Source organism: Silurus aristotelis, assembly GCF_946808225.1.
Source record: "Silurus aristotelis genome assembly, chromosome: 16".
Lineage (NCBI taxonomy): Eukaryota > Metazoa > Chordata > Actinopteri > Siluriformes > Siluridae > Silurus > Silurus aristotelis.
Genome location: NC_139589.1, coordinates 20,268,450 through 20,295,804, shown reverse-complemented (window position 1 = coordinate 20,295,804; position 27,355 = coordinate 20,268,450). Strand labels below are relative to the sequence as shown.

The 27,355-nt window shown below is 37.8% G+C and overlaps 1 protein-coding gene across 5 annotated transcripts in view; it reads left to right on the top strand.

The window, feature by feature from the left end:
• Positions 1 to 210: 210 nt before the first annotated feature.
• Positions 211 to 27,355, top strand: part of niban2a (niban apoptosis regulator 2a) — a 46,437-nt gene continuing 19,292 nt past the window's right edge. Inside the window, exons 1-7 of one of the 5 annotated variants that reach the window (XM_083564057.1) lie at positions 211 to 507; positions 618 to 997; positions 10,592 to 10,722; positions 13,527 to 13,655; positions 14,213 to 14,318; positions 15,924 to 16,091; positions 24,863 to 24,978. In XM_083564057.1, coding sequence (XP_083420183.1) covers positions 943 to 997; positions 10,592 to 10,722; positions 13,527 to 13,655; positions 14,213 to 14,318; positions 15,924 to 16,091; positions 24,863 to 24,978 — 705 coding nt within the window. In that variant the 5' untranslated portion in view covers positions 211 to 507; positions 618 to 942. Of the gene's footprint in view, positions 516 to 617; positions 998 to 10,591; positions 10,723 to 13,526; positions 13,656 to 14,212; positions 14,319 to 15,923; positions 16,092 to 24,862; positions 24,979 to 27,355 lie in introns of all 5 variants that reach the window. The other 4 variants (XM_083564058.1, XM_083564056.1, XM_083564060.1 and 1 more) reach the window with 4 other exon arrangements.

Below are 27,355 nucleotides of genomic sequence, written 5' to 3'. Positions count from 1 at the left end.
ATAAATACAAAAAAGCCGTGTGACAATCAGGTCGGTCTTTTCCACTTGTTGCGTCACAAACCTGAGTCACGTCTATACGCCAGTCGCAGGTTAGTCTGGGTTGCCAGATTGATTTCATTGAAGTTTGCGTATTTCTAATAGCATTTTGACTGCAGTAAGTGATGTCGATGCACAAAAACAATCTAACACCATACTGTCTTGAGAGCGAGAGTGTGTGTGTGAGAACGCGCAGAGTGGTGGGGGAGTGAGTGTGTATGAGCGCGCAAAGTGGGGAGATGAGTGAGCGAGTGAGTGTGTGTGTGTGAACGCGCAAAGTGGGGAGGTGAGTGAGTGTGTGAGCGCGCAGAGTGGGGAGGTGTGTGTGTGTGTTTGAGCGCGCAGAGTGGGGAGGTGAGTGTGTGTCTGTGTGAGCGCGTGTGAGCGCGCAGAGTGGGGAGGTGAGTGAGTGTGTGAGCGCGCAGAGTGGGGAGGTGAGTGTGTGTCTGTGTGAGCGCGTAGAGTGGGGAGGTGAGTGTGTGTTTCTGTGTGAGCGCGCAGAGTGGGGAGGTGAGCGTGTGTAAACGCGAGCGCGCAGAGTGGGGAGGTGTGTAAGTAAGTACGTGTGTAAGAGTGGGGAGGTGTGTGTGTGTGTGTGTGTGTGAATGAGAGCGAGCGAGCGACTGAACGCTCAGCTGCAAATTTGCGCAGCTCCACCTTTTCCATTTACTCGCATGTGAAGTAGAAAAGGTTGTGGATTTCAGCTCCATTTCATCACCACACCTGTGGAGGTGTATTCAGGTGGCTGGTCGGCAGGTCGAATGTGTTCTCATGGAAGGCGTCAAGAAGAAAACGCAAAAAGTTTTGCAATAGTTTAATTTTTTTTCTCCTATTGAAAGAAAGCAACAGTTTCTCTGGATTTGAAGAACGTTTTTTTTTTGTATTTGTTTAAAAGTATTTTTCACCATGGGGGATGTAATTTCTACTCACCTGGACGAGGGAAGGCGACAAACAATTACAGGTAACACACACACACACACACACACACTTTTTCAGGTGGATGCTGTTACTGGGCCAACAGAGGAGTAGATCTGATATATATGATATATAAAACTGTTTTTAAAAAAAGATGTCATCATACCAAAATCCTTATTTCCCCTTATTGCTGGTGTGCTAGCAAAGGAAATTATTTCAGGATCTTGAGTGTCAATATATAATGGTAATCACAAAAAAAATAAAATAAATAAATAAATAAATTAAAGATAAACATTAAATAAGAAGGTGTGGCCACACTTTCGACTGGAGTTTTATATATATATATATATATATATATGAATGAATATATATGAATGAATATATTTTACATGTAATTTTATTATTGGTCTAAACTCACCAGGGGCTTTAGCTTTGAGTTTATATATATATACACACATTTGTTTGTGTGTGTGTGTGTGTGTGTGTGTGTGTGTGTGTGAATATATGTATATGTGTTTTATATATATATATATATATATATATATATATATATATATATATATATATATATATATATATATATATATATAATCCCATCAGCTAATTGCTTTGGGTGTGTGTGTGTGTGTGTGTGTTTGTTTGTCATGTGTACTCTCTTACCCCATTTTGCCAAACCTTTACCCCTTACCGATATAACCTACTCTGATGTGTATTGTGGAATGAGTCTATAACCTCTAGATGAATATCTTTTCCTTTTTTTTGTCTAAGATTTATACCACTCATGCACTTTATCCAGCTGGTGTGTTTAGCTGCTACCTGTGAATGCATGTTAATCGACTTGAGTAATGGAACATGATATTCAAAATATTTAGAACTTTAGAAATTGGGTCTGGAAAGGTGTGAACAGCATCAATATACACAGTGTGGCATGATCAGAGATGCCCATAGGTCTATATGTCCACACACTAGGACTTTAAGTACCTTAAAACACAATGGTGGGATTCTTTTGGTTTGTGCTTGTCAGCTACATGAACACCAATAGAGGACATTGCTTGTGCAGTGAAACTGGTGTTTAGTAAACCAAAATTTTATGATTCCAACATCAGCTTTCATTACTTCCTTCCAGCGAAAATTCAACATCATAATGATGTGAAATTAGATTTTTATTAAACATGTTCTTGTAGCTGTATGGCACAGAATCTGCAAAATCTCGGCTTAGCTTGTTTGCATTCTGTGAAATCACGAACATAAACAGACTAAATGTAATAATATAAATTTGAAGCTTTTGATTGTGGTTAGTTTCACTGTTCAGAGGTGGAGGTGAGAGAATTAGACTGACTGAAGAACTAATGCACTGCTGCATTGCTTTTATTAAGTGCAAGTTCCACTGTTGCTACTATCTACATTTAGTCAAACAAATTGAATGTGTATATATAGAAATAAATCAAATTTATTCTAAAATAAATTGAATGCCACTTTTTGTTTTTATAGGGTGGATTTTAAGTGTAACACCTAAACGTGTGTTTTTTTCAGTCCGACTGAAGCTTGATATTTTGTATAATAACACAATTCTAAGGTCTTTCATAAATGCGAGTGTGTATGTGGTGCTTCTGTATTTTAAAGGTCTTTGTGCTCACTGGAACCAAAGCTAATGCGATCTTCTGCCCGTTTGAAACCAATTAGTTAGAATGCTGAGTTGTGTGTTTAAGGTCTGTGTAAGGAAAAGCCCTGCATGTACAGGCACGTTTTCCTGAGCTCCTCGACTGATAGGGGGGCATATTGGTGAAAACTTCAGGTTTTACACATTGCAGTTCATCAGCCATATGTGGTTTCTGTGAAGTGGAGTTTTGCATTTGAGTTTCACAACAACTTTTCAAAGCTGGCATAGAGGTTTACAGAATGCATAAGGGTGAGACACAGGAAATAGAAAATTAATTGTGCCCAAGCTGTGATTTCAGGGATCTCATTTACTGGTTACATGTGTTTTGAAATATCTGCTTTTTGGTGGTAAATTATCAGAAATTCAATATTCTTATATTATATAATATAACCTTTTGTTGTCAGTCTTAGCAAAATGGCTATGTATTAAATGTAAAACCTTGTAGCACAGACATTGTTATTATCCAGGACCAATGTGTTACAAAAAAAACGGTGCATTACTGATACTTTAGCATATATGCAATATATAGGCAAAAGTATTGGGACACCAGATTGTATCCAGCACCTGCAACTGACTTGAGTCTTCAGTTTAACGCAGTGGTGTCCGATCTTTTCCACAAAGGGCTGGTGTGGGTGCAGGTTTTCATTTCAACCAATCAAGGGAACACCTGATAGTTGTTGTAAATGAAGATCATTAGGTTTAAACAGGTAGAATTTGATTTCTGAACAGATCCTGAAGTTGCTCTTGCATGGTTGGAATCAAAACCTGCACCCACACCGGCCCTTAGTGAAAAAAAGATTAGACACTCCTGGATTAACACATTAAAGGTGATCACATTAACAGTGATATGACAGATTTGGTTAAGGAGATAGTAGATATAACAATACAGACGTATTTCCGCAATTCAAGATTATGCTGGTTTGGGGTAAACTGATGAATAGGTGGCAGCTTAATGGTTAAGGCTTTGAATTCAAAGGTCATGAGTTCTATTTCCAACCACACCAAGCTGCCATTCCTGGGCCCCTGAGCAAGGCTCTTAACCTCATGGCTGCTCAGTTGTATGAATGAGATAAATGTTAGTTGCTCTGGATAAGGGCTTTTGCCAAATGCCATGAATGAATGTAAAAATATTTTGGTCAGTTCAGTGGGCTGCACACTAGGTCAGTAGGTTACGGGTCCATTTTAGGAAATGTGAAATTCCAACCAGGAAATGCAGACATCCATAATACAATGAACTCGTTAGAGCTGCATGCTTACAGACAGAGCGTGAGAGCGAGCAGGCATGAGCATGCCCCTGAAGCTAGTATGCTTACAAGACAGGTGCAACAGTGAGTTCTTTACATGTCTTCCATGTTTTGTTTTTTTTCCCCTCTCTCAGAGTATAAGTTTGCACTGCTTCACTAGAGTGTGGAAATTGATTACATTTTAGTCTTGATCTTGATTTTTAGCATAAAAATGTTTTTAAAGGCAATATTGAGGTTCCGTATTGAAGCAATTGAAGTTTAATAATTAAAAATGACGTATTATAGATGAGCTTTACACTATTTCACCCTTTTTTTAAAATTAATTAATTAATTAATTAATTTATTTATTTATTTATTTTTTTGAATATTTGTTTGTTTTTTTAACTGCTTTCTGCCATTGCACAGCTGTGGCACCCAATAAATCTGTGCCTGGAAGCAGATGAGTGATCTTGTGCTGACTCGGAAAGCAGGTAAGAGGGAGAGAAGATTAGTCATCCCTTCCCACAGTTGAAATTAATCAAGCATGAGGGAGTGCACATGTTGGATGGTCCGTATTTGTTATTAAAGCGCATCCTCTGGAGAGGAAATGATGCTGTGGGTAGCTGAATCAACACACCCACACACACACACACACTGCTATGGGGTGTCTGGTCATTAGGGAACTTAAATACAGTGATTCATTTATTGAATCTGATTTTTTGGTTGGCAGTAATACTTTACTGAAGGTGGATGAAATTCTAATCCCATGACAATGAAAAATGGTGGCTGTTAACAGCGTAAGCTATTGTGCAATTTATGCAGTTTTTTTTTTTTTAATCAGCCAATCATGGCAGCAGAGCAATACGTTAGGGGTGGTAAGATTTACTGATTCGGTGCATTTTGTTGGCATTTGTATCACGACACATCGTTTTTAGCATATTTGCATCGGTAAAAAGCAGTTTGTGCTTTTTCAGTATTCTGTTTGTCTCATAAAATATAGATTAACATGGCAAAGGTAGAGCTGCATCTTCCTGGAGAACAGGAAAAGAACGTCTGGTTGTATTTATTATTTTTTCTACTACAAAGGCCTGTTTGTGAAGGGCCATGCATTGGAAGTCAAAATAAAAACTACCTGTACCATATTGAATTGCATAGCATCATATTTTTTTCCATTGCATTGTATTGCACTGTGTTGAATCAAATAGAAACCGGATCGCCCTTCATCATAAAACGGATAAATCACATCACATCACATCAGTAGCTACTTCATATGTATCTTTAATGTTACGTATTATTGGCTAAGCATCATGGTGCGAATCGCATTGGCTTCAGTAATGGAAATGTGCATTTCAGTGGGAAAAGGGGGTAATTTCTGTGACTTTGACTTTGGCATGGTTGTTAATACCAGCAGAAAAGCATCTCAGGATTCATAACATAGCAAACCAAAAACATATCAGTTTCCACACCTGTCATTTGAAAGCAGGAGCCTACAGTGGACACCAGATTTACTCGACCGAATGAAATGGATCCTTAAGGTAACGCATTTCTGCTCAATAAATGTCCTGCTGAGTAACCATTATACAATTCCTGCATGCAAATTACTCATGTGGATCAAAATCATGTGCATACTGGATTTAATGGTCCACATCATGGTTTTAAGGGTTGAAATGTCTTCTTTTTGGGTAGTGTTCTTTTTTGGCCTGACGAATCTAGAGAGAAATTATGAAACAAACATATGCGCGCACATGAAGTCTGAAAAACGGATTTGTTTGAAGTCCTAATTCTGTGTGAGTGTATTCTCCTAACTTTCAAAACCCTGTTTCCTAAAATACATAACAATTAAAAAAAAAAATTGATTTTAAAGTTAGGTACTAGTGTGTATGGCACTGAAGGATAAAGGATGTTCCTATATGACTCATACACACAGTTTTCCTTCTCTTCCTCCGCTAACAGTCGATTCCTTCCTGCTAATGGAATATTCACACACACACACACACACACACACACACACACACACACACAAACAGCAGCTAACCAGCACAAGTTTTGCAAACAAGAAATTTCTCCATGCCACAATTTGGTTCTGAACATTCAAACATGGCCATTTTTCTGTTGTAATTTCAGTAGACATTTCCTGCTAGTTTTCTGCCATAACAAGTAAACATGTCAAACAAGGCGTCATGCCCTGTCTCAATGTTTAAATATAAATTGGAAGTTATATAAGTGACCCTGAAAAGCATGCAAATATTAGTTTAGAACTCCCTTCAGGCATTGTTTTGCCTGACTGCCTAGAGACTTAATCATGTCTTTCCTGCATTTCTTTGTCCTTGGTTAAGAATCTCAATCATTAATGAAAGCTTGTTCTGAAGATGATACAAGTATTCAGGCTTCACAATCTTTTTTTTTTCTTATTATTTCTGTTTTCATGACCTGCATTTGCATACTGAGTGTAAATAACCTGAATATTTTGACACAATACCACATTTCACTGTTCACTGACTCCTAAATTTCTGAAAGAGGTTTTGTCCTTTTGTTTTGCTCTACACTCTTTCTTTAGAGTAGTTTTATCTCTTGATGACAAGACAAAGTCTTTTTTATAAATATATATATGTCTTTAATTAGTATATACAGCATTCCAATTTGTCTCATAGGTGTTTAGTGGGGCTGAGGTACGAGATCTATAGCAGGCCACTCAAGATAAGATATATTTATGCTTGCTTTGTACATAGGGACAATATCAGACTGAGACAGGTTTGGGACTTCTAGTCTAAGTGAAGTGAAAATTGAATGATGCCCATCCATACAAATCGGAGTTCTGCCACATACAAAGGTTTGCAGACGTCACTGCTATTGGGGGCTATATCAGGAGGAAACAGTGGAAGTACAGAAACGTCGTTGCATGGTGTAAATTGAACCACCTGCACCTCAACACCACAAAGACCAGGGAGATGGTGGTGGACTTCAGGAGACCCAGGCCTCAACCAGAGCCTGTGACTATAAGCAGGGACTTTGTAGAGATTGTAAAGACCTACAAATACCTGGGAGTGCAGCTGAATGATAGAATGGACTGGACTGCTGACACAGACGCTCTGTGCCGGAGAGGACAGAGCCAGCTGTACTTCTTCAAAAGGCTGGCATCCTTTAACATCAGCAAAAACTGCTGCAAATGTTCTATTAGACTGTCATGGCGAATGCTTTATGTTATTCGGCAGAGTGCTGGGGAGGCAGCATCAAGCAGGGCGCCTCACGTCTGGTCAAGCTGGTGAGGAACGCGGGCTTGGTTGTGGGCTTGGAGCTGGACAGCCTGACATTAGTGGCAGAGAGACGGGTGCTACGCAGGCTCCTGTCAATCATGAACTATTCACTGCACAGCATTATCTCAAGGCAGAGTAGCAGTTTCAGTGTAAGGGTCCCACAGGACTCGATAAAAACACTTTTTTTTTGTATTTGCACAGACTCAACAATGTTTTTTTGGCACATACTCTTTTCTTTAACTTACCTTTACATTTTTAGTATTTTGTAGTTTTTATTGCCTATGTGGATACTGCTGGAAGCTGTACATTTCCCATTGAGATGAATAAATACTTATTGGTAACTCATGGCATCAAAGCCCAGCACTGCCAAATTGCCACTGTTGAGCTCTTAAACAAGGCTCTCAACCCTTTCTGCTTCAGGGAAGCTGTGTCATGGCTGATCCTGTGCTCTGACCCCAGCTTCCTAACAAGCTGGGATATGCAAAGAAAGACTTTCACTGTGCAGTAATGTAATGTACAAGTAAAAGCCTCTTACCTTGTGTGACTCCAATGTTGTAGTAAAAGTAATGGGTAGAACCACACATGGATGGAAATGTCTGTTTCACTCTGGCTGAAATAACCTCAGTGAGATTTTTCTACCCATTTCTGACATCGACTGGAAGAAGGTTTCCCCCCACTTCTCAATGCAGAATTCTTTAGCTGTGTGACATTTGAGGCGTTTCTTGCATGCACAGTCCATTTTATAATCACCCCACAGGTTCTCAATAGAATTTAGATATGGGCTTTGAATTGGCCATTCCAGAATTCTCCACGATGCACTTTCCAGTAAGTTCTTGGTGGATTTACTGGTATGTTTTCGATCATTGTCATGTTGCAAGATCCATTTCTGCTTCAGCTTCAACATTTTGACAGATGGTCTAACATGTTTCTCAAGCACCTTCTGATACAATGTAGAATTCAAAGTGGATTCTATTATGGTGAGCTCTCCAGGTCCTGCTGCAAAGCATCCCCAAACCATAATACATCCACCTCTATGTTTCACAGTTGGTATGCTTTTGCTCAAATTATGTATTTGGGTTACGACAAACATGTTATGGTGTCCAAATACAAAAATCCTAGACTCATCTGTCCAAAGCACATTATTCCAGAAGTCTTAGCCTTTGTCTCTGTGTTCTTTGGCAAACTTCAGTCTTGCCTTCATGTTTTTCCTAGATAGCAAAGGTTTCCTCCTTGCACACCTCCCATGATAATGTTGTGCAGTCTCTTTTTGATTGTGGATTCCTACACTTTGACATCAATTGAAGCAAGAGCTTGCTGTATGTCATGTGATGATATTTTAGGGTTTTTGAAGACTCTTTTAAGCACCTTGGGGTCTGCTTTTGGGTTGAAATTGCAGTGAATTTTTTCATATGACTGTGTGTAGGGGTGTGTGTATGTTTGTATATGTACGTGCGTGCGCGTGTGTGTGTGTATATATATATATATACGCAAATTTCTCAACAGCCCTAATTTTAATAATGTGCGATTAATGCAGCGCGCATTTCTGTTTGACCATTTTTATTAGAAATATAAATAAATAAATATAAAAGACGTGAAATTAAAACGCAACACATTTATTCACAACAACCTTTCTTTACTGTCGTATAAAAAAACAGAACAATAATTTTTAATCACTAAACTTTGCCTTCCCAGATAATTTAATGACTAACCTCTTCCCAGCTGTGCTTACCGTGAACTGAGGGGAAGCAACCGGAACCATAAAATATTTTCTTAAAGAAGCCACGTACCATATTTAACAATTAAAACAACCACTAAAAGTACATGTAACTATAGATTATATATATTTATAAAGACTATACATTAAAAAAAAATATTTCCAGAGTGTAAAATGATTAAATAAATATAAAATAATCAATAACAAAGGAAGAGATTGAGTGAAATGAATGACAATCATGCGATTAATATTATTATATATTAAAAATATGATTTTGATGATCAGTGTGCAGAGTCTTGACTAAGCTAAGATGTGAACATGTACAAAAAGACACACGTGCACACAAACCCACCACTATAATGCCCGTATGACTGTCAATATGCCCCTATCCTTGCTCCGGATCTCTATGTGCAGCCATAATAGATGCTGAAAAGTGTGTCTGAGTGATCACATCTATTTTGTCTCATTTTTATCAGCATTTCTAGATAGATGGCTGAATGCTCTCTAGAGTTGACTTTATATTCTTTAAAAACAATATGCAGTCATTAACATGCTTTAATGAATTTAACTGCATTTCTTTTTCAACAACATTTGGTTCAGGGCCAGCATTTTGTCCTCCACCATCACCCTGCTGAATGCTACACTATATATTACATCTTATTTTCAGTGCCATAGCTTTATAACTATTTACTTGTACTTTTTTCAACAGTCTGCAGATTTTTTACTGCTATAGGCTTTTTATTTATTTGCTGTATATACACACATCATATACGTACGTGTGTGTGTGTGTGTGTGTGTGATATATATACTGTACATATACTTACATGTTTATCTGCATTTGTGAGTTTCCACAATTTTCTCCTATTTGCACTTCTGGTAGATGCTAAACTGCATTTAATTGCTGTGTACTTGTACTGTGCAATGACATGAAGTCCAGTCAAAGGAATTGTCTGTAAACCTCCAAGAAAGGATTGTATCAAGGCACAGATCTGGGGAAGGGTACAGTAAAAGGCACATGACAGCCCGCCTGGAGTTTGCCAAAAGGCACCTGAAGGACTATCAGACTGTCATGTGCCTTTTACTGAGGAGTGGCTTGTGTCTGGCCACTCTACCATACAGCCCTGTTCGGTGAAGTGCTGCAGAGATAGTTGTTCTCTTTTGGAAGGTTCTCGTCTTTCCAAAGAGAAACACTGGAGCTCTTTCAGAGTGACCATCGGGTTCTTGGTCACCTCCATGACTAAGGCCCTTCTCCCCGATCGCTCAGTTTGCCCAAGCAGCTCGCTCTAGAAATAGTCCTGGTGGTTCCAAACTTATTCCATTTATGTATGATTGAGGCTACTGTGCTCATTGGGACCTTCAATGCTGCAGAAATGTTTATGTACCCTTCCCCAGATCTGTCCCTGATACAATCTTGTCTCTAAGTTCTACAGACAATTCCTTTGACTTCATGGCTTGGTTTGGTTTGTGCATGCACTGTTAACTGTGGGACCTTCTATAGACAGGTGTGTGCCTTCCAAATTATGTCCAATCATCTGAATTTACCACAGGTGGACTCCAATCCAGTTGGAGAAACATCTCAAGGATGATCAGTGAAAACAGGATGCACCTGAGCTCAATTTTAAATGTCATGGCAAAAGCTGTGAATACTAATATACATGTGATTTATTTTTTAACAATTTGCAAAGATTTCAAACAAACTTCTTTAACGTTGTCATTATGGGGTATCTTGTGTCATAATAGTTGCGTCTTATGCAGAGTGCTAAAAGATGTGTGCATATGTGTGTTCCAGCTCACACAAGGAAGGTAATGACTGAGTTCGGGGAGGTGTATGAACAGCAGTATGCAGTGGCTCTTTTTAACAGTGTACGCTTCGAGATCGAGGGAGGAGGGAACGTGCAGTCCCAGCTTTTACACCGCAAGGTAACATCCTTGTCAACACTTTTACCTTTTCAGATTTTTAGAATAAACATTTGACCTTTTTATATCTGGTTTATAATTATTCACATATGATTTAATGATTTTTCTATTTTCCAAAATGTATATTACTGATGTGAGAAGAACATGTTACAGGATATGTGTTCATACCACTGTGTCAGAAAGCAATGCCGTAGCAAGGTGGAAGAAATCATAGTAATAAAATAAATAATATGATGGTTAACTTTAAATACTGTATATACACTATATGGCCAAAAGTTGTGAGACACCTGACTTTTCCATCCATAGGTGGTTCTTCCCCAAAATGTTACCACATTGGTGGGGGCACACAATTGTATAGAATGTCTTTGGATGCAGTAGCGTTAAATTTTCCATTCACCTTAACTAGGAGATTCAAACCTGACCGTGCCCCTGTGTACAAAGCCAGCTCAATGTAGATATGGTTTACATGGGTTGGAGTGGACGATTTTGAGTGGTCTGTTTTAAAGCTCTGATGAATTGTAATGCTGAATTCACCCCAGGCCTTCTCACCTCACCTACAACAATGCCTGACTTTTCTAACCCTCTTGTGGCTGAATAAACACAAACCCCCCACACATACTTCAAAATCTATTGCAACATCTTCACAGAAGTGAAGGTTGGAGGTGAAGTGGAGGTTTTTATTACAGCAAATGGGGACTAAATGTGAAATAGGATGTTATAAAAGAACATACGAATCTTATGGTCAGGTGTCCACAAACTAATATTTATATAGTGTATTTGAAATGGCCATTTCTTAATTTAGTTTTTTTTTTAAATTTTTATTAAATTGTATGTATTTGTATACTGTGTAATTTGAGGATGTAATGAAAATGTAATAAAAAATATAAGTTCATTTCTTAAAAAAATAACACCTATTAGATCAAGTACTATAAAATAACCTGTTTGTGAAAGATGAAAATTGCTCACTGTGTCCTTTAATATATTTTTAAACATTGTGTATTTTTGGTGTTTTGGTGTGACACTGAGGGGATAAAACACGCTTATACACATACATTTACAAAAAACTTGTATGAAATTAATAGATTAATGCATTTGTTTTTTTTTTTCATATAAACAGAGAATGTTTATAGTAGGTAGATCGTTTTGACTTGGTCATTTTATAAGTAGCTCACATGCTAGCTCACTATACTAAAAAGTGTGTTCACCCCTGCCTTAGATCATAGGTGCCCAAACCTTTTCCTAAGATGGGCCAAAAATCAAACTTGAATGAGGGCTGTGGGGCGACATTTTTTTTTTTTTGCATGGTTCCTTTCATTTATGATTTAATATTAAAAAAATATAAGTACATGGAAAACATTCAAAGTTCTAGTTCAGAGAAACTTATAGAATAATAAGTTAAAAAAATCCAATTTATTGTATAATAAAGTTCAATGCCTAATACAGAAATTCAGTAACCTCTAATAAGATTTGAATGTAGTCCTTAATTATTTCCTTTTTATACAGTATATGGCATGGTGGGCCAAATCAAAGATTACCAAAGACGAGATTTGGCCCTTAGGCTCTAGTTTGGGCATCTCTGCTCTTAATGATATACCTGGCTGTTACTGTTTTGCTTTTTTATTTGTCCCCTGTGTTATAAAACTAATACGGTAAGAGCCACATGGCTTTTGTATTCCACTTTACCTTTGCACAGTTTGAAACATGAAGTGAGATTCGCCAATGAATTAAATGGCCTGAACAAGGACCATTTTTGTGGTGCCCCAACAACTTCATCACTTTAACCTCTGAGTTTGCTTAGGTGTGATATTCTAAATCTTAAAGTATACCTTACAGCTCAATGTAGTGATCTGGTGATCTTTGTTTAAGTTCATACTGCTTTTTTTTTTTTTTTTTGTCTGGACAATGAAATCCCTAGATTTAAAGACTGCAGAATCAGCACTATGGTGAACTTTCCTCATATGCTTTTATGGGTGTGTGGTTTATTTATAGCTGCCCAAAATTCATGGAAAGATGTCTTGGAAGCCTATGGAATACTATAAAGGCACACATTTGCAGACTTACAATATGGAAATTTAGATTTCATGTTCCCATTTTTCTAATTATACGCCCAGTTTAAAGTTTAAAAATATGCAAGACAAACTGAAAAAGTCTGAGGGACAATATTTACACATGGGAAGTTCTCCGAATTTTTTGCAGCTTTGGATCTTTTCCAGTATTAAAAAAGAAATCATGGCATAGGTTTCAGGATCCCAGGACAGATTAAATTTAAAACTTCAGTCGGGTTATTTTAGCAAAAGAATTAGACACATTATGCAGATACCAGAACCATTCAGTCCCACACTGCTCAGTTTCCCTGGGTTGTGTGTCTGTGAACTCAAGTCATATCTCTGAGCACCAGACGTAAACAAAAGCACATAGAACTTGACCATAGCATGCAATTTGTCTACCAAGCCAGCTGGCCAGGTCTTATTATAGGCCACCCGGAGTAAAAAAAAAAAAAAAAGATTTTGGCGCTATTTTGGTCACTAGAATAAAAAAAAAAGAAAGTAGTGGATTGAAGAAGAGCTTGGGCTTTAGATCAGAAATTTCCGAGTTCAAATCACAGCACCACCACAATTTGACTGATGGGCTCTTGAGCAAGGCCCTTAGTCTTCAACTTCTCAGTGTATAATTTAAGTCATTGTAAGTCTCTCTAAATAAGGGCATCTGCCATAGAATGTAAATGTTATTTAGCCTCACATTTATTTATTTATTTATTTATTTATTTATTATGAGATTATGACAGGAAAAACTTTTTTCTTCTTCAGGATCCACTTCAGGACAAGTCGATCTTCTCTGGAGATCTATTTCAGTATTTGGATGAGAATAAGAAATGGAGGAACCGCTTTGTTTACGTGGCCAACTCCTACAGCATCAGCTTCTATGACAGCAGACTGGTGAGGAAACACATGCACTTCTAAATCAAACAAAACTATTTTTAACTGGCTCCTTCACTTCCGCACTTATGTACGGATATGTTCCTGAGGTCAAGAGATCTAATCAGTGTTACCACTTTCAGTATGTCCAATTCTGCTTTCAGATCGGAATAAAATCCAATGCTATTGCTTAGAAGTAATTTTTTTAAATAGAAATTTTGAACACAATTGTATTGTATTTTGTGTAGAGTAGGTAGTTGAGCACATTCTTAAAGCATGGCGATAAATACACAGATTTAGTTCTTGAAAAAATTTCAAGCAGCTTTCCTGGAGACAAGAAAACCACTTCGATATACTGCGCAATATTTATTAATTAAATCCATGAGTGAAAATAATAATGAATATTTTCCCATAACCTGCTCTACACGGTCACTGCGGAGGAACTTTTGAACGCACAGTATTTTAACGATTAAGCTGTAATTGTATCCCAGTGCTACAGTACACAGAGTCCAGATAACATGCTAGTTTGTAAACATGCAGCTGCAGTGTGAAGCTAATCTTATTGTCTTCCTTCTCAGGCCTATGAAAGAGGCCTCCATCCCAGAGGAATCATTAATTGTGCTGGATACAAAGTCTTGACATCTTTGGATGAGTACCTGGTCCTGCTGAACAGCTGCTTGCCTGGTGAGGGACAAGTGTGAAGGAGAAAAAGAGAGAAAATACGTAGCTGGAAATGAAAAGCATACACTGACATGCCATGGCTCAAACAGAGTGTCGATTCAAAAAGTGTAACAGTGTATTTAATGAACTAGTTTGTTGAAGTTATCTTGTACTTGTTATGTAACTTGTACCACAGAATCTCGAAAAAAGAGAAAGAAAAAAGATTGTTTTTATATCAATCAATTTTATAATGAATATCTCTACCCAGGCTTGATAATATCAGTTTTTTGGGAAATCAAATGCTTGTCATTTGACATTGAGAGATTTTGAAATGAGAAATGAACTTCAACCTGAGAAAAAAAAAAAAAAAGAATCAAAATGAAGGTGTCACCAAAGGTTTTGTAACACCTAGTGCGTCTTTTGTTTATATGCAACAAACCAGGTAATTTAACATTGAAGATTTACTTTGACAAAACAAATATAGAAACATAAAGGTGCAAAACTGAAAAAATCTCTTTTAGCATAAATAACAGCTTTAGTCACTTTTGGCATTTGGACAGTTAGTTTTTCCAAACATTTAGTTGAAATACCATGCTTCTTGCTAAAGGTGTTCCTCACTAGTTGAATATTTCTTTCTGACCCTGTGATCCAGTTCATCCCAGAGTAGTTCAATGGGATTTAGGTGCAGTGACTGCTCAGGCCATTTCCTGATGGGTAACACTCCAGGTGACTGTTTGCTTTCAAAATAATGCTTACAGAGCTTGGGTGTGTGCTTTGGGTTGTTGTCTTGTGTGGTAATTGTCTAAGTTGAATCCAATTACCTGCAGTCCAGATGGTGTTGAAGTATAAAATGGTAGCTATGTTAGTTTCCTCTCACCTAGAATAAGTTTTCAACCTTCCCTTTTCCACAACAACCCCAAACCATTAAGCTTCCACTTCCATGTTTGACCGTGGGTATGAGGCATTCTGCAAAATCATCTATCCTTTTCTCACATAAGTCTTACATAAGTTCTTCTGTTGGAATGAACAATGTCACATTTGGACTCATCTGTCCACAGAATTTTCTTCTTCTGCTTGTGTGTTTTTACCTTTTACCTAGTTTGTTGCATAGAAGCAAAATGACAAATCATGTGTCCCAGAAATGAATTAAAGACTAGTTTTTTCCAAACTTATGACAGGCACAGTAAATACTTGTGAAATTGTATTTATAATAGTGTATATTATAATATTTACTCTGTGTCTTTTTCATTTTGTCAAAAGGAATCCAAAAAGGTGAAAACTGCCCCTGGCTAGCTACCTATTTAGTTAGATTCATTCTAAATATGTAAGTCAGCTGAACACAAAGATAGAATGTTTTGTTAATTGAGAACAGTGCAAAATGTGTTTATCAAGCTAATTCAAGTCAGTGATGACCAAGAAGTGCTGGAAATGTGTCAAATTTAGGCTCTTCTGATGCAAGTTATTGATTACTTGGCTTTTGTACAATGGAGACAGGAACCCAATGGCAGTAGCTTGGCAATGCCAGGATTTGAACTAACTAATCTCTGATCAGTAGCTGAAATCTATAATCACCGAGCCATTTAGTTGTCCAGTCTGCTTAATAATTTGTGTGTTTCTCTTTGACTTTAGACATAAAGGCGAAAGCAGAAAGTTCCCCATTTCTGAAACTTGCCTCCAACTTTCTGCTGATCTTGTGGCACCCCTACACTCGACATCACTTCTTTACTGTAAGGACTGAGAAAGAACAGGTTAAATGGTTTGCCGTTTTCCAGGACTGCATCAGGCACGCCAACAATGGTGAGTTACAATAAGAACACACACACACACACACACACTCAATGATTTTGTTTGGACCTGGTGGATTCTTAAACATGGATGCATTGCAACTGAATGAAATTGATTCATTCAAACCAAGAAATACAAATGGATGCTGTGAGAATTTGGTTCTTGTTTGCTACCCTAAAAGGGACGTTGCTAGAGCAGTTACAGTGGCGTTAGAAGGTAAAAAAAACATTGTCTATTGTTTGCAGACCGCTAGTTCTTGAAAGCAAGTGTCTTGTTTGCATTTGCCACCAACTATTAATTCCATATTAATCCACCGTATAAGTGGCAATAGCTTTCTGGACCTAACCTACCTGAATGCAATGCTATTTGTAAGGAATATACTGCAGTCAGAGTAGAATTTAGAATCAGCTAGTTTGCAGAGATGGCTTCAAAGCTGGTATTGGCATGAAAGCTGATTTAGAGTCAGGATCTTGTTAGAAGGTTGGACAGGCTGATGGACTAAATTGCTGCTCTTTAGATATAAAGCGAGGGCTAAATCTTACCTGCACCACTATAATGGGTCAATAAGTTAAACATCATTGTGGGTAATGTAGGAAGCCAAAAAAAAAAAAAATAGACCTAGATGTTGATGTAAGAATTTCAACAGTAATATGCTTTTGAAGAGTCTGTGCAAGTCATATAGATTTTCCTTAGATAGGCCTTTACCTTTTTAAAGGTCTATAAAAGTTCCAGGTGTGTACGATGTGCAGAAGATTTGAGGTTCAATTGATTTACACATTTCTATTTATTCATGGATGTGTCTCTGTCCACACCATATTTGAGAACCAAAACCCCTTTCAAACCTACTAATGCCCAACATGAAGAATTAAGGATCCTATTCCAGATTTGGTCCTCACTTTTGCTGTTATAATAAACTCCATTCTTTTGTGAAGGCCTTCCACATTTTTTTCCTAAGAGTGGCTGCCCATTGAGGCCCAAAATGCATTACTTACTTACTTTAGGCAAATGGCGTTCCAGTTAGGGCTATGTATTAACAAGAATCTGGTGATACGATACATATTACGATACAGGGGTTGCAATATGATAGTTTGAATTAAAAAAAATAAATAAAACGGTATTGTCAAACAAAATATTGCGATAATCACGTGTCGATATTTTCTTACACTCCTAGTTCCTGTTCAGTGCAAAATGCATCAGGATCCCAATACAAACTCATATTATCGACACGCATAACTACACTGTCTACTTTGTTTCTCCACTCCCTCATATTCTTGTCATTTTGCTTTTTTCCTCATTATTTTTTCACTGCATTCTTTGAAATCCCCCCCAGGACACCTCCTTAAGCACTACTCCTCAGCCATAATTGTATAAGCTACACCCACGCTAATGATCTCTGTTCTGCATCATTGCGATTGTTCAACATATAAAGCCTGGTGGGTGTGTGTTTGCACACGTTTGTGTGTCTACATGAAAGCGTGGATGCCTTGAATACAATTCTGTCTATGACTGAGTGAGAAAGCTTAAAGGAATTTGTTTTGGGTGAATGGCACATGGAGATAACTCAAACAGGTTCTATTTATATCCATAGTTCTGTCACTGAGCATGAAGTTCATCCTGAGACCAGTTTTATATCTTTTTTTCATTGCGTGTGTTAGGTGTTCTGTATAGGTATGCAGAAAAGGTAATATAGTTTTCTACAATACAAAAAAGAAATTGAAAATGTGAAGCCAATTTCCTATTAGATTTCAGAAATTGTGTTCTTCATGAAGCTAGAGTTGTTCAATCATTAATAATCATTGGTGGACGCTTGTGTCCATGCGTGGTGTTTTTTATTTTCCCCATTTTCTTTAAACTATTAATGATGCATGTGACATAATGACCTTTGCATAAAGTATATTTCCTTGCATGTCTAGACAAGCTAAAATGGCTTAAAATATGTTAATAGTGAATGAAATATATATGCCGTTGTAATGTTTACACATATACACATTTATTTATATAAATAAATACATATACATATTGCTTTCTGACAAAATGAAAGGTGCAGGATTTAGACAGTAATTAAAGCCTGAACACTACCTACACATTTCCTGCAAATTAGACCATGGTTCTCTTCAAGCTTAGTGTTTAAACTCATACCACTCCTCCCATGCTTTTGTATATTCCAAGTTAAAACCCTCAATGCCACGTGTTAGTGTTTGACTTTCTCTCACCGTACACTTTCTCTTTCTTGTCCTATTTTGAGAAACCCAGATTTCTTTGTTCCCCTTCCAAACTAATGTTTTTTTCCTTGAAAGCAGCGCCCATAGGGTACATATTCTCATTCTCTCATGAGATCACTGATTTTAGGGCACAAGCTCTGAGATGTTCTTTATTCTGCTGCAGGACTTTACAGGTTGAAAACTGAATGCAGGATATATAAAACATATTGTTGAACGGTTGGATCTATAACATCTGTCATCTATAACTGCCATATAAAAAAAAAAAAAAAGGGCAACATTTCATAGGAAAAAATGCCTATTGTACGGTGTTTGACAAATTTATTGTCTGGAGCTTAGAGATTTGGCTTAAACTCTGCACAGCATGATCGTGTCATGTGTATCGCTAAAGCGCTTGTTTACATGATGTGTCCTTTTATGTTTTCCACTTTATACTTGAGATTTTCTTTATATTCTAAATATAATGTTTTAAAATTTCTGAAATGTAATCTAATCTCCAATTAGTATTATATTTACAAAGAAAATTCCCCCAATTATTATTGATTATGCAATTTACATTTATAGCAACTGAGCAGTTGTATAAATGGTATTTAAGGGTTAAGGGTCTCGGTCAGGGAGTGGAAGTTTGGTGGTGCTCGGAATAGAACTCAAAATCTTCCTATCAGAACTCCAAGGTCTTACCAACTGAGCTACCATTTCCCGGTTGATTGATTATAGTCAGATTTATGCTAGATTTTATGCTGAAAAATAAAAAGTTCCAATAAAATTAGGCCAAATAAATTTCATTCAAGTAAAATAATGTGCATCTAGGAAAACAATGGCAGGTTTATGTAAAAAAAAAATACTTTACTGTAGCAGTAATATTGTATTAAAATGAATGTTTAAATTGCTACGTATGCATGTTTTAAGATTAATAATTTATAATATTTTTATATACATAAACAATAAATTTTATCATTTAAATTGAATTAGACAAAGTTTCCTATACAGGGGGTGGGGGGCTGCATATTGTGGTATTTATGGTTTAGTAAAAGTAGTAATCAGACTGATTTCCAACACTGTGTGCCATTTACTGCTACAATAACCATGTTAACCCTGCATTTATGAAGCGAGACTATACAACTCTTGCTGGTTATATATTTTTTTCAATTGTTAAAAGTAAAAGCTTGGGGCTATGACACTCATCTTTAATTTAAAAAGCTTTTGTGAGAGATGAAATGGGGAAAAAAAAGGAAAAGTGTGTACAATAGGGTTGATAACATAAGGCTGTGTGACAGGTTAATAAAGAGGGCCAAGCACTTTATCATCATGCAAATTAAGTGGAGTAACAGGAAGCGCAGATCATTTTTTGTTTGCTGGGAAGCTGATTCTGAAAGTGGATTCATATTTAATAAGCTTTTACATTATAAAAATATTCTTTCACTGAATCATTGTGTTAATACAAGATATATCAATTGGTATATCGATCAAATATCAAACACTTTATATGCATTTGACAAATAAACAGAAATCATTGGGGATTGGAATCACACTGACTAGCATAAATCATTAATCGGATTGCTTTTGCAAATAAATAATAAGTCATTTACACGACATGTGCCAATAATAAGTATATTTAACTGCTTTATTTGATTTCCTTTAACACCAGCAGAAATGTTTTTGTTGGTCCCTGTTTAGGATCACAGTGTTTGCTTGTCAGACCTTGTGTTAGCAAGCTAAGAACCTTTTAATGAATCGTTTTGGCAATAAAAAATCAAATCTGGATTGTAACCTGAATTGTATCTGAATGTTATAAAACAGTGCTGAATCGAATGCCTGATTCTGATTGGCCAGGCTGTCTAGATTAGTTTTCTGTGACTAACCTCAGCTTGAGGACAGCGCGCAGGTTCAGCCAGGATGCGGCGGTCATGGATCGGATGTGGTTAAGGGCCTTGCTTAAGGAGCCCAACTTGGCAGTGCTGGTGCTTCAACCACAGACTTTGTTTAGTAGCCCAGAGCTTTACACATTTGGCCAACACTGACAGCTGCTGATTCTATAGTAACAGCTCGTTCAGAATGACTTTTTGGTGGAACACGTACAAGGTGGCATCCCAACATTGCTGCCACTTCTGGAATATGTCTTGTAGGTCTTCTTTTTGAAGTGCATCACAGTGGTGTAAAAATAGCGACCGTTTAGCTGGATCCTAATCCTCAGGAAGAGAGCATAGTCTGCAGTAGCTAAATCATTTGGATTGTTCTCCGACGATCATCATGCACAAGTTGGCAAATAGATTTGAGATTTTCAGTGGTCGAGCTCGTTGAGGGTCTTCCTGATCTCTCGCCGTCTTCCAAGGAAGTCAAAACATCTCGATCGACTCATTGTAGTATTGCCATATGTCAAACGTATGTCAAATGTCTCTGTTGAAGATTTGCCCAGTTTCATGCCGAATTTCACATTTGCTGTTTGTTCCAACTTGTTGTCCATGATGAAATCATAATCGGAACAGCACCAGTTAGCACCATTAGTCTCAAAACCTTTTGATTCCACCTCGTAATCAGACACTAATAACTGAAAAATGATGTGGTGGTGTTTTACAACAAAGAAACGACACTGCATAATTGTTGATGTGGTGAGATGTTTATGTAGGGACATTTAGGGATGGACTTTTTAGTGTCAAAAGTTTCAGGACACAAAAAAAATAAATGCTTTCTGGTTTCCTGGCACATAAAGCAAGAATAGTGAACTGAACAATCTGACACACGGTTCAAATATGTGTCTCAATGATTTAGGAATCTTTCTTTTTTTTTTTTGCCTTACAGTGTAATTTTAGGGCAAATGTAAGTGCTGTGTGACGCACATTTTCACTCACTGACTCGTACTTGTGGTTTGTGTGGCACTTCTGTGACATTATTGTCTTGGTGTGTCACAATAGCAACCAGACGAGTCAGTTCCTGTTAAGTTGTCACTTCAGTTACACCCAGTATTGGCCGAGGCCTTAACAGTTGCTGTTTATTTCCTTCTAAACATACGCTTTGCAATAAAAGTCTTATGTTCCTGGTGTTCCAGAATCCTGATTATCCAAGTCAGTAACTGGTCACATACAGGATACGTTGAGACATAATGATGACAGTAGGTTATAAATCTTTTGTATATATAAAAAAAAAAAAAAATCAGCCTGTGTTATGATTTGTAAGGATACAGTAAACCCGTTGTTGTTTGTTATTCAGTCACATTTTTCCCATCGTTCTGATTCTTCATCAGTGATGTCGGTTTGACACGCCTTGTGTTTTTGTTTGGAGTGTGTGAGGACTTTTTCTAAACCAGGAAATCACCCTGTTTCTGGTTCTTTATTTAAGTACTGCTTATGTGCAACCTAGAATCCCAGGATGAATGACCAGATTAATCTGAAGAGATATAGTAGAATTACAGAGTCGTTTTATACAGAAGGTAGAAGCAGCAGAACATATATTTTATAATGTCTCTCAGTGAGGGTTGATGTGTGGAGGATTATAGGTATGGAGCCATACGTCTTTACAGGTTTAATACAGGGAGGCAAAGCATGATTCATGGCATGTCTTTGCTACTGGATGCTTCTAACCATAAGCATTTGAAAGCCTTTTGTGTGTATGTGATATGTTGGCGTCTAAGCGGCAAACCAAACAGTTAACATTTCCGAGAGCTATCTGTTGGAAGTCAATCAAATAAATAATTGAGGAACTGTCTAACAAGAAGCTAAACTGAATTAAGAAAATATGATTCATGTCAAGTGAAAAAAAATAAATGAATAGAAAAATGTGATCAGGGATGCTGCAAATTCCATTATGGTGACGTCAGATTTGTATGTGTTTCTTTAGCGTGGCCTGTCATTAACCGTACGTTTTGTTCTAGTAAAATAAACAGTGACGGGGTGGTGAGAAAGTGTACCAGGTTTATTATTTTTGTTTTCCAATATTAAATTGAAGGGGTTTATTTTCCTCATAAAACAGCAGTTTTCCAGTGATTAGTAAGATATTCTGTATAAAAGATCTATTGATGATACTTTTATCAATATAGTGTAACTGAGATGTCTGACTTTTCCAGATATGTGATTCTTTCCCAGACTGTTACCACAATATTAGAGGCACTCAATTGTACAGAATGACTTTGGTTGTGGTTGCATAAAACCTTTCCTCTCTGGCGCTCCAGGCCTTTTAACATTTTTGTGTCTGAATGAGAATAAATCTCCAGAAAATCTAGTGGAACAGGATTGAGATCCTGTGGAAGATTGAGATTGTTATAACAGCAAATGGGGACTATTAGAGAATGGGTGGTTAAAAATCGTATCTTACAGTAAGGTGTGCACAAAACTTCTGTCTATATAGTAGGACTGAATCGATTGCTGAGGTAATTCGAATACAAAAATGCATCGAAGCAAAGCCTCTTCTAAAGAAAATTCATTAGGTCTAGTGAGATTGGATTGGCATCCAGCTCGCTGTCTCTAACCACACACACATACCACGCCTGTGGTTCCCTGAGATCAGGCCATCCCCCTGAGTCCCCGCTAACCACTGATTGTGGTTGTGCGAGATGGAAACACATCAGTCTCGGAGGCCACCTAAAATGCTACCACATGCTTTATTTTTATCTAGCCTCACTCCATTCACACTGTTTTAGACATCTGGTGTTGTGGGTACAGTCTGGAGAATCAGCACATACTACTCCCAATCCCTGCATCCAGAAACGCACAGTTTAAGCAAGCATTAAAAAGTTCTGGACAATATGAAACGCACTGCACCTACTATTTAGTCAGCTGTACCGATTGTAGCGTTTAAACTAATGTTCCCAAATTGTTCTCATGAGCGCACAGCCAAAAGCTGTTCTTATCAATTTTCAATCTTTCCGTATTTCTCTTTCTCATGCTGCTTTATTCCTCTCTGCCAAAAAAAATAGGTTTCCTGTTCCTAAAAAAAAATCTTGAAATCTGCTTCCTGTTATTCTATGTCCCATAGTCAGTCACAAAAGTCCACACACAAGGACTCAAGTCTCATGTACCATAATAAACTTTTGCCTCATTATTAAAGTGGTAGTTTATTCATTGCCCTCTGCTGGCAATAGGACAAATTGCAATCGCAATAGATATACTAACAAGCTTTCAATGCAATTCAAAATGGTACAAAGAGTTCACTTTTATTTCTTTGGTGCAGACAGAGATCAAATCATTTATTTACATAAGTACCTTCTGACTTCTAATGCATGGCCCTTTCACAAACAGACCTTTTGTTGTGCAAAATAAAGGAGGATGCAGCTCTACCTCTGCCATGTTAATCTATATTGTATGTGACTCTCAGGACGTTCCTCGGTCTCTGTAGTATTGTGATGTGTCATATTCACGTAGCAGCAGTGGTGCTGAGAGAATGTGCTTGAGAAACATTTTAGCGAGAAGAAACCAATCACATATAAAATATTTGTCACTTAAAAAAACAACAACAATATAGCTCATCTACTAATAATTATATATAAATAAATTGTTTTTCCAACTATACAAATGTGTTACCAATGATGCATCACGATACAAATGCCAACTTGTATCCAATGTCTCGTGAGATGCCTTTGAGGGTAAAACTCGATTCACTGTCACAGTTTTGTCTGAGGTATCTTTAAAAAATCGCAAACTGCGTTTTTAAATGACCCACAATTGAGGTGTATGTGTAATAATCACAGCACAAGCTCGCCCTATCATGTGCCTTTCCTGTAGTCCTGACTCTCGTCTGCTGATGTCAGCCCGTGTTTGTGCAGCTTTTGTGTGCACGTTTCCTGCTGCCTTGTGTCGTATGGAGAGGAAAGAATTTCCGGAAGGGTTATCACAACCCAGATAAAGAAGGAAGGTTCATATGATGAATACGGTTTTCAAGAGGTGAAAAACATTGTCGGAAATTGTGGAAAATGTTTTTAAAAATCATAATATCGGTTTTAATGAATGTGTAACCTTTGGCTAAACACATCTTAGTACTGTAGGGGGTTAGTCTTCTACTCATTTATAAACCCAGATTGAACCTATTGTATATGTATGCTATGAGAAAAGTGACGCGTTCCCTCTACACGGCCCTGAGTTTTTTGGGTTTTTTTTGGTTTTGTTGAATTTTTGGATTGTTTTGCGCTTTGTTTCTTATATTTCAATTTCCAATACGTGGAACCACTGGCATTTTATTTTGTATGTAAATATGCGATATTGCGGATTGTTTTATTTATTTTTGGTGTTGGTGTGTTTATTCTGCTTAATAAATTGTCTTTGTTCTGTTAACTATAATATACGTATTGCTGCTCTTTTCCTGATTGCACAGATTGGTCCCTGCTCTGAGAGAATCCCCTGTCATGCATTTATTAAATAATGAATTGATTAATGGGTTTGTTTAAGCAGGAAATACACCAATACGTGCAGGACATCGGGTTCTCCGAGACCACAGTTGGGAACCTGTGATGTATCATAGTGCTTAATCTCGTGTCTATGTTTTAAACCAGATCGACCTGTTTGGTGTCAAGTGGGCAAACATTGTTGTAGCAAGCCCTCGGAATGCAATAACTGTGCTCTCTTGTGCCCCCTGCAGGTCTATCAGAGGAGAACAAGGTGCTCACGCCAGCATTCACCGATTCCCTGCGACTGTACAGACAAGCCAATGGCCACTACGGCACATGGGACATGATGTGTGGGGATTCATCACAGGTCAGTTCTCAAATCACAGGCCACGTTCCGGGTCCGAGTAGGACAGATTCACTAAGACCTTGTTACACTGGATATAAAAGCGTACACATGGTCAGGTCAATATGTTTTTGGACAGATGCAATTTTCTTAATTGTGCCTCCGTAAAGATTTTGATGGATTTGATTTGAACCAGGCAAGATGGATTGTTTATTAGAGAGATGTCTGATTTTAATTTTGGGGTAAAGAGGCTTTGTAAGAAATGTATTCATTCCTGAACAGTGAAACCCACTGAATTACAGCTGAAAGTCCATCTTATTCGCTTCATATGAAATAAATTTTTAGCCTGTTTATAGAAATAAAATAAGTACGTTGGTGTCCAGATACTTTTGAACTGTCTGCATTTCACTGCTTGTAAAATTTGCAAAGTGCTTAGTCAGCTGCTCTGTGAGCTGTTTACCCATTTAACCCCCTTCCCTGCCTCTTAATATAAATATAAATACATGAAAGTGAATCTTTGCAGAAGTAGAATTTCTGATACAAGCAAAACCTCTCGTAAGAGGAGGAAGAAAGCTGAAGGAGAGGAAAAATTTTTTCTTTTTTTTTTTTTTTTCTTTTTCCCCAAACGCTGCAGAAACAGGGTTCTTTGACCTTCAAGGATGGAAGAACTGTTCGGCTCTTTTTTCTCTTCTCCGCTTTTTTCTCACTTTTCCTTTTTTCCTCTCCTCTCTCTGTCAATCTGAATTGAGCCTTTGTGTGTCGAGAAGGTCAGGTGAGACCGTCAGGTGGAGAACTTTCTGACACACAAATGTTTGTCTTCTTTACCATCCGTATGAGGCCATTTGTATCATAGGATTATAACTTCTCGAACCCTGATAAAAGGACCAATGGAACTGTTTATATATATATATATATATATATATATATAATGTGTATATATATATATATATATATATATATATATATGTATAATGTATATATGTATATGTGTATATATATATATATGTATACAGTGGGTACAGAAAGTATTCAGACCCCCTTAAATTTTTCACTCTGTTATATTGCAGCCATTTGCTAAAATCATTTAAGTTCATTCTTCTTCTTCATGAATGTACACATAGCATCCCATATTGACAGAAAAACACAGAATTGTTGACATTGTTGCAGATTTATTAAAAAAGAAAAACTGAAATATCACATGGTCCTAAGTATTCAGACCCTTTGCTCAGTATTTAGTAGAAGCCCCCTTTTAATCTAATACAGCCAGGAGTCTTTTTGGGAAAGATGCAACAAGTCTTTCACACCTGGATTTGGGGATCCTCTGCCATTCCTCCTTGCAGATCCTCTCCAGTTCTGTCAGGTTGGATGGTAAACGTTGGTGGACAGCTATTTTTAGGTCTCTCCAGAGATGCTCAATTGGGTTTAAGTCAGGGCTCTGGCTGGGCCATTCAAGAACAGTCACGGAGTTGTTGTGAAGTAACTCCTTCGTTATTTTAGCTGTGTGCTTAGGGTCATTGTCTTGTTGGAAGGTAAACCTTCGGCCCAGTCTGAGGTCCAGAGCACTTTGGAGAAGGTTTTTGTCCAGGATATCCCTGTACTTGGCCGCATTCATCTTTCCCTCGATTGCAACCAGTCGTCCTGTCCCTGCAGCTGAAAAACTCCCCCACAGCATGATGCTGCCACCACCATGCTTCACTGTTGGGACTGTATTGGACAGGTGATGAGCAGTGCCTGGTTTTCTCCACACATACCGCTTAGAATTAAGGCCAAAAAGTTCTATTTTGGTCTCATCAGACCAGAGAATCTTATTTCTCACCATCTTGGAGTCCTTCAGGTGTTTTTTAGCAAACTACATGCGGGCTTTCATGTGTCTTACACTGAGGAGAGGCTTCCGTCGGGCCACTCTGCCATAAAGCCCCGACTGGTGGAGGGCTGCAGTGATGGTTGACTTTCTTCAACTTTCTCCCATCTCCTGACTGCATCTCTGGAGCTCAGCCACAGTGATCTTTGGGTTCTTCTTTACCTCTCTCACCAAGGCTCTTCTCCCCCGATAGCTCAGTTTGGCCGGACGGCCAGCTCTAGGAAGGGTTCTGGTCGTCCCAAACGTCTTCCATTTGAGGATTATGGAGGCCACTGTGCTCTTAGGAACCTTAGGTGCAGCAGAAATCTTTTTGTAACCTTGGCCAGATCTGTGCCTTGCCACAATTCTGTCTCTGAGCTCTTCAGGCAGTTCCTTTGACCTCATGATTCTCATTTGCTCTGACATGCATTGTGATCTGGAAGGTCTTATATAGACAGGTGTGTGGCTTTCCTAATCAAGTCCAATCAGTATAATCAAACACAACTAGACTCAAATGAAGGTGTAGAACCATCTCAAGGATGATCAGAAGAAATGGAAAGC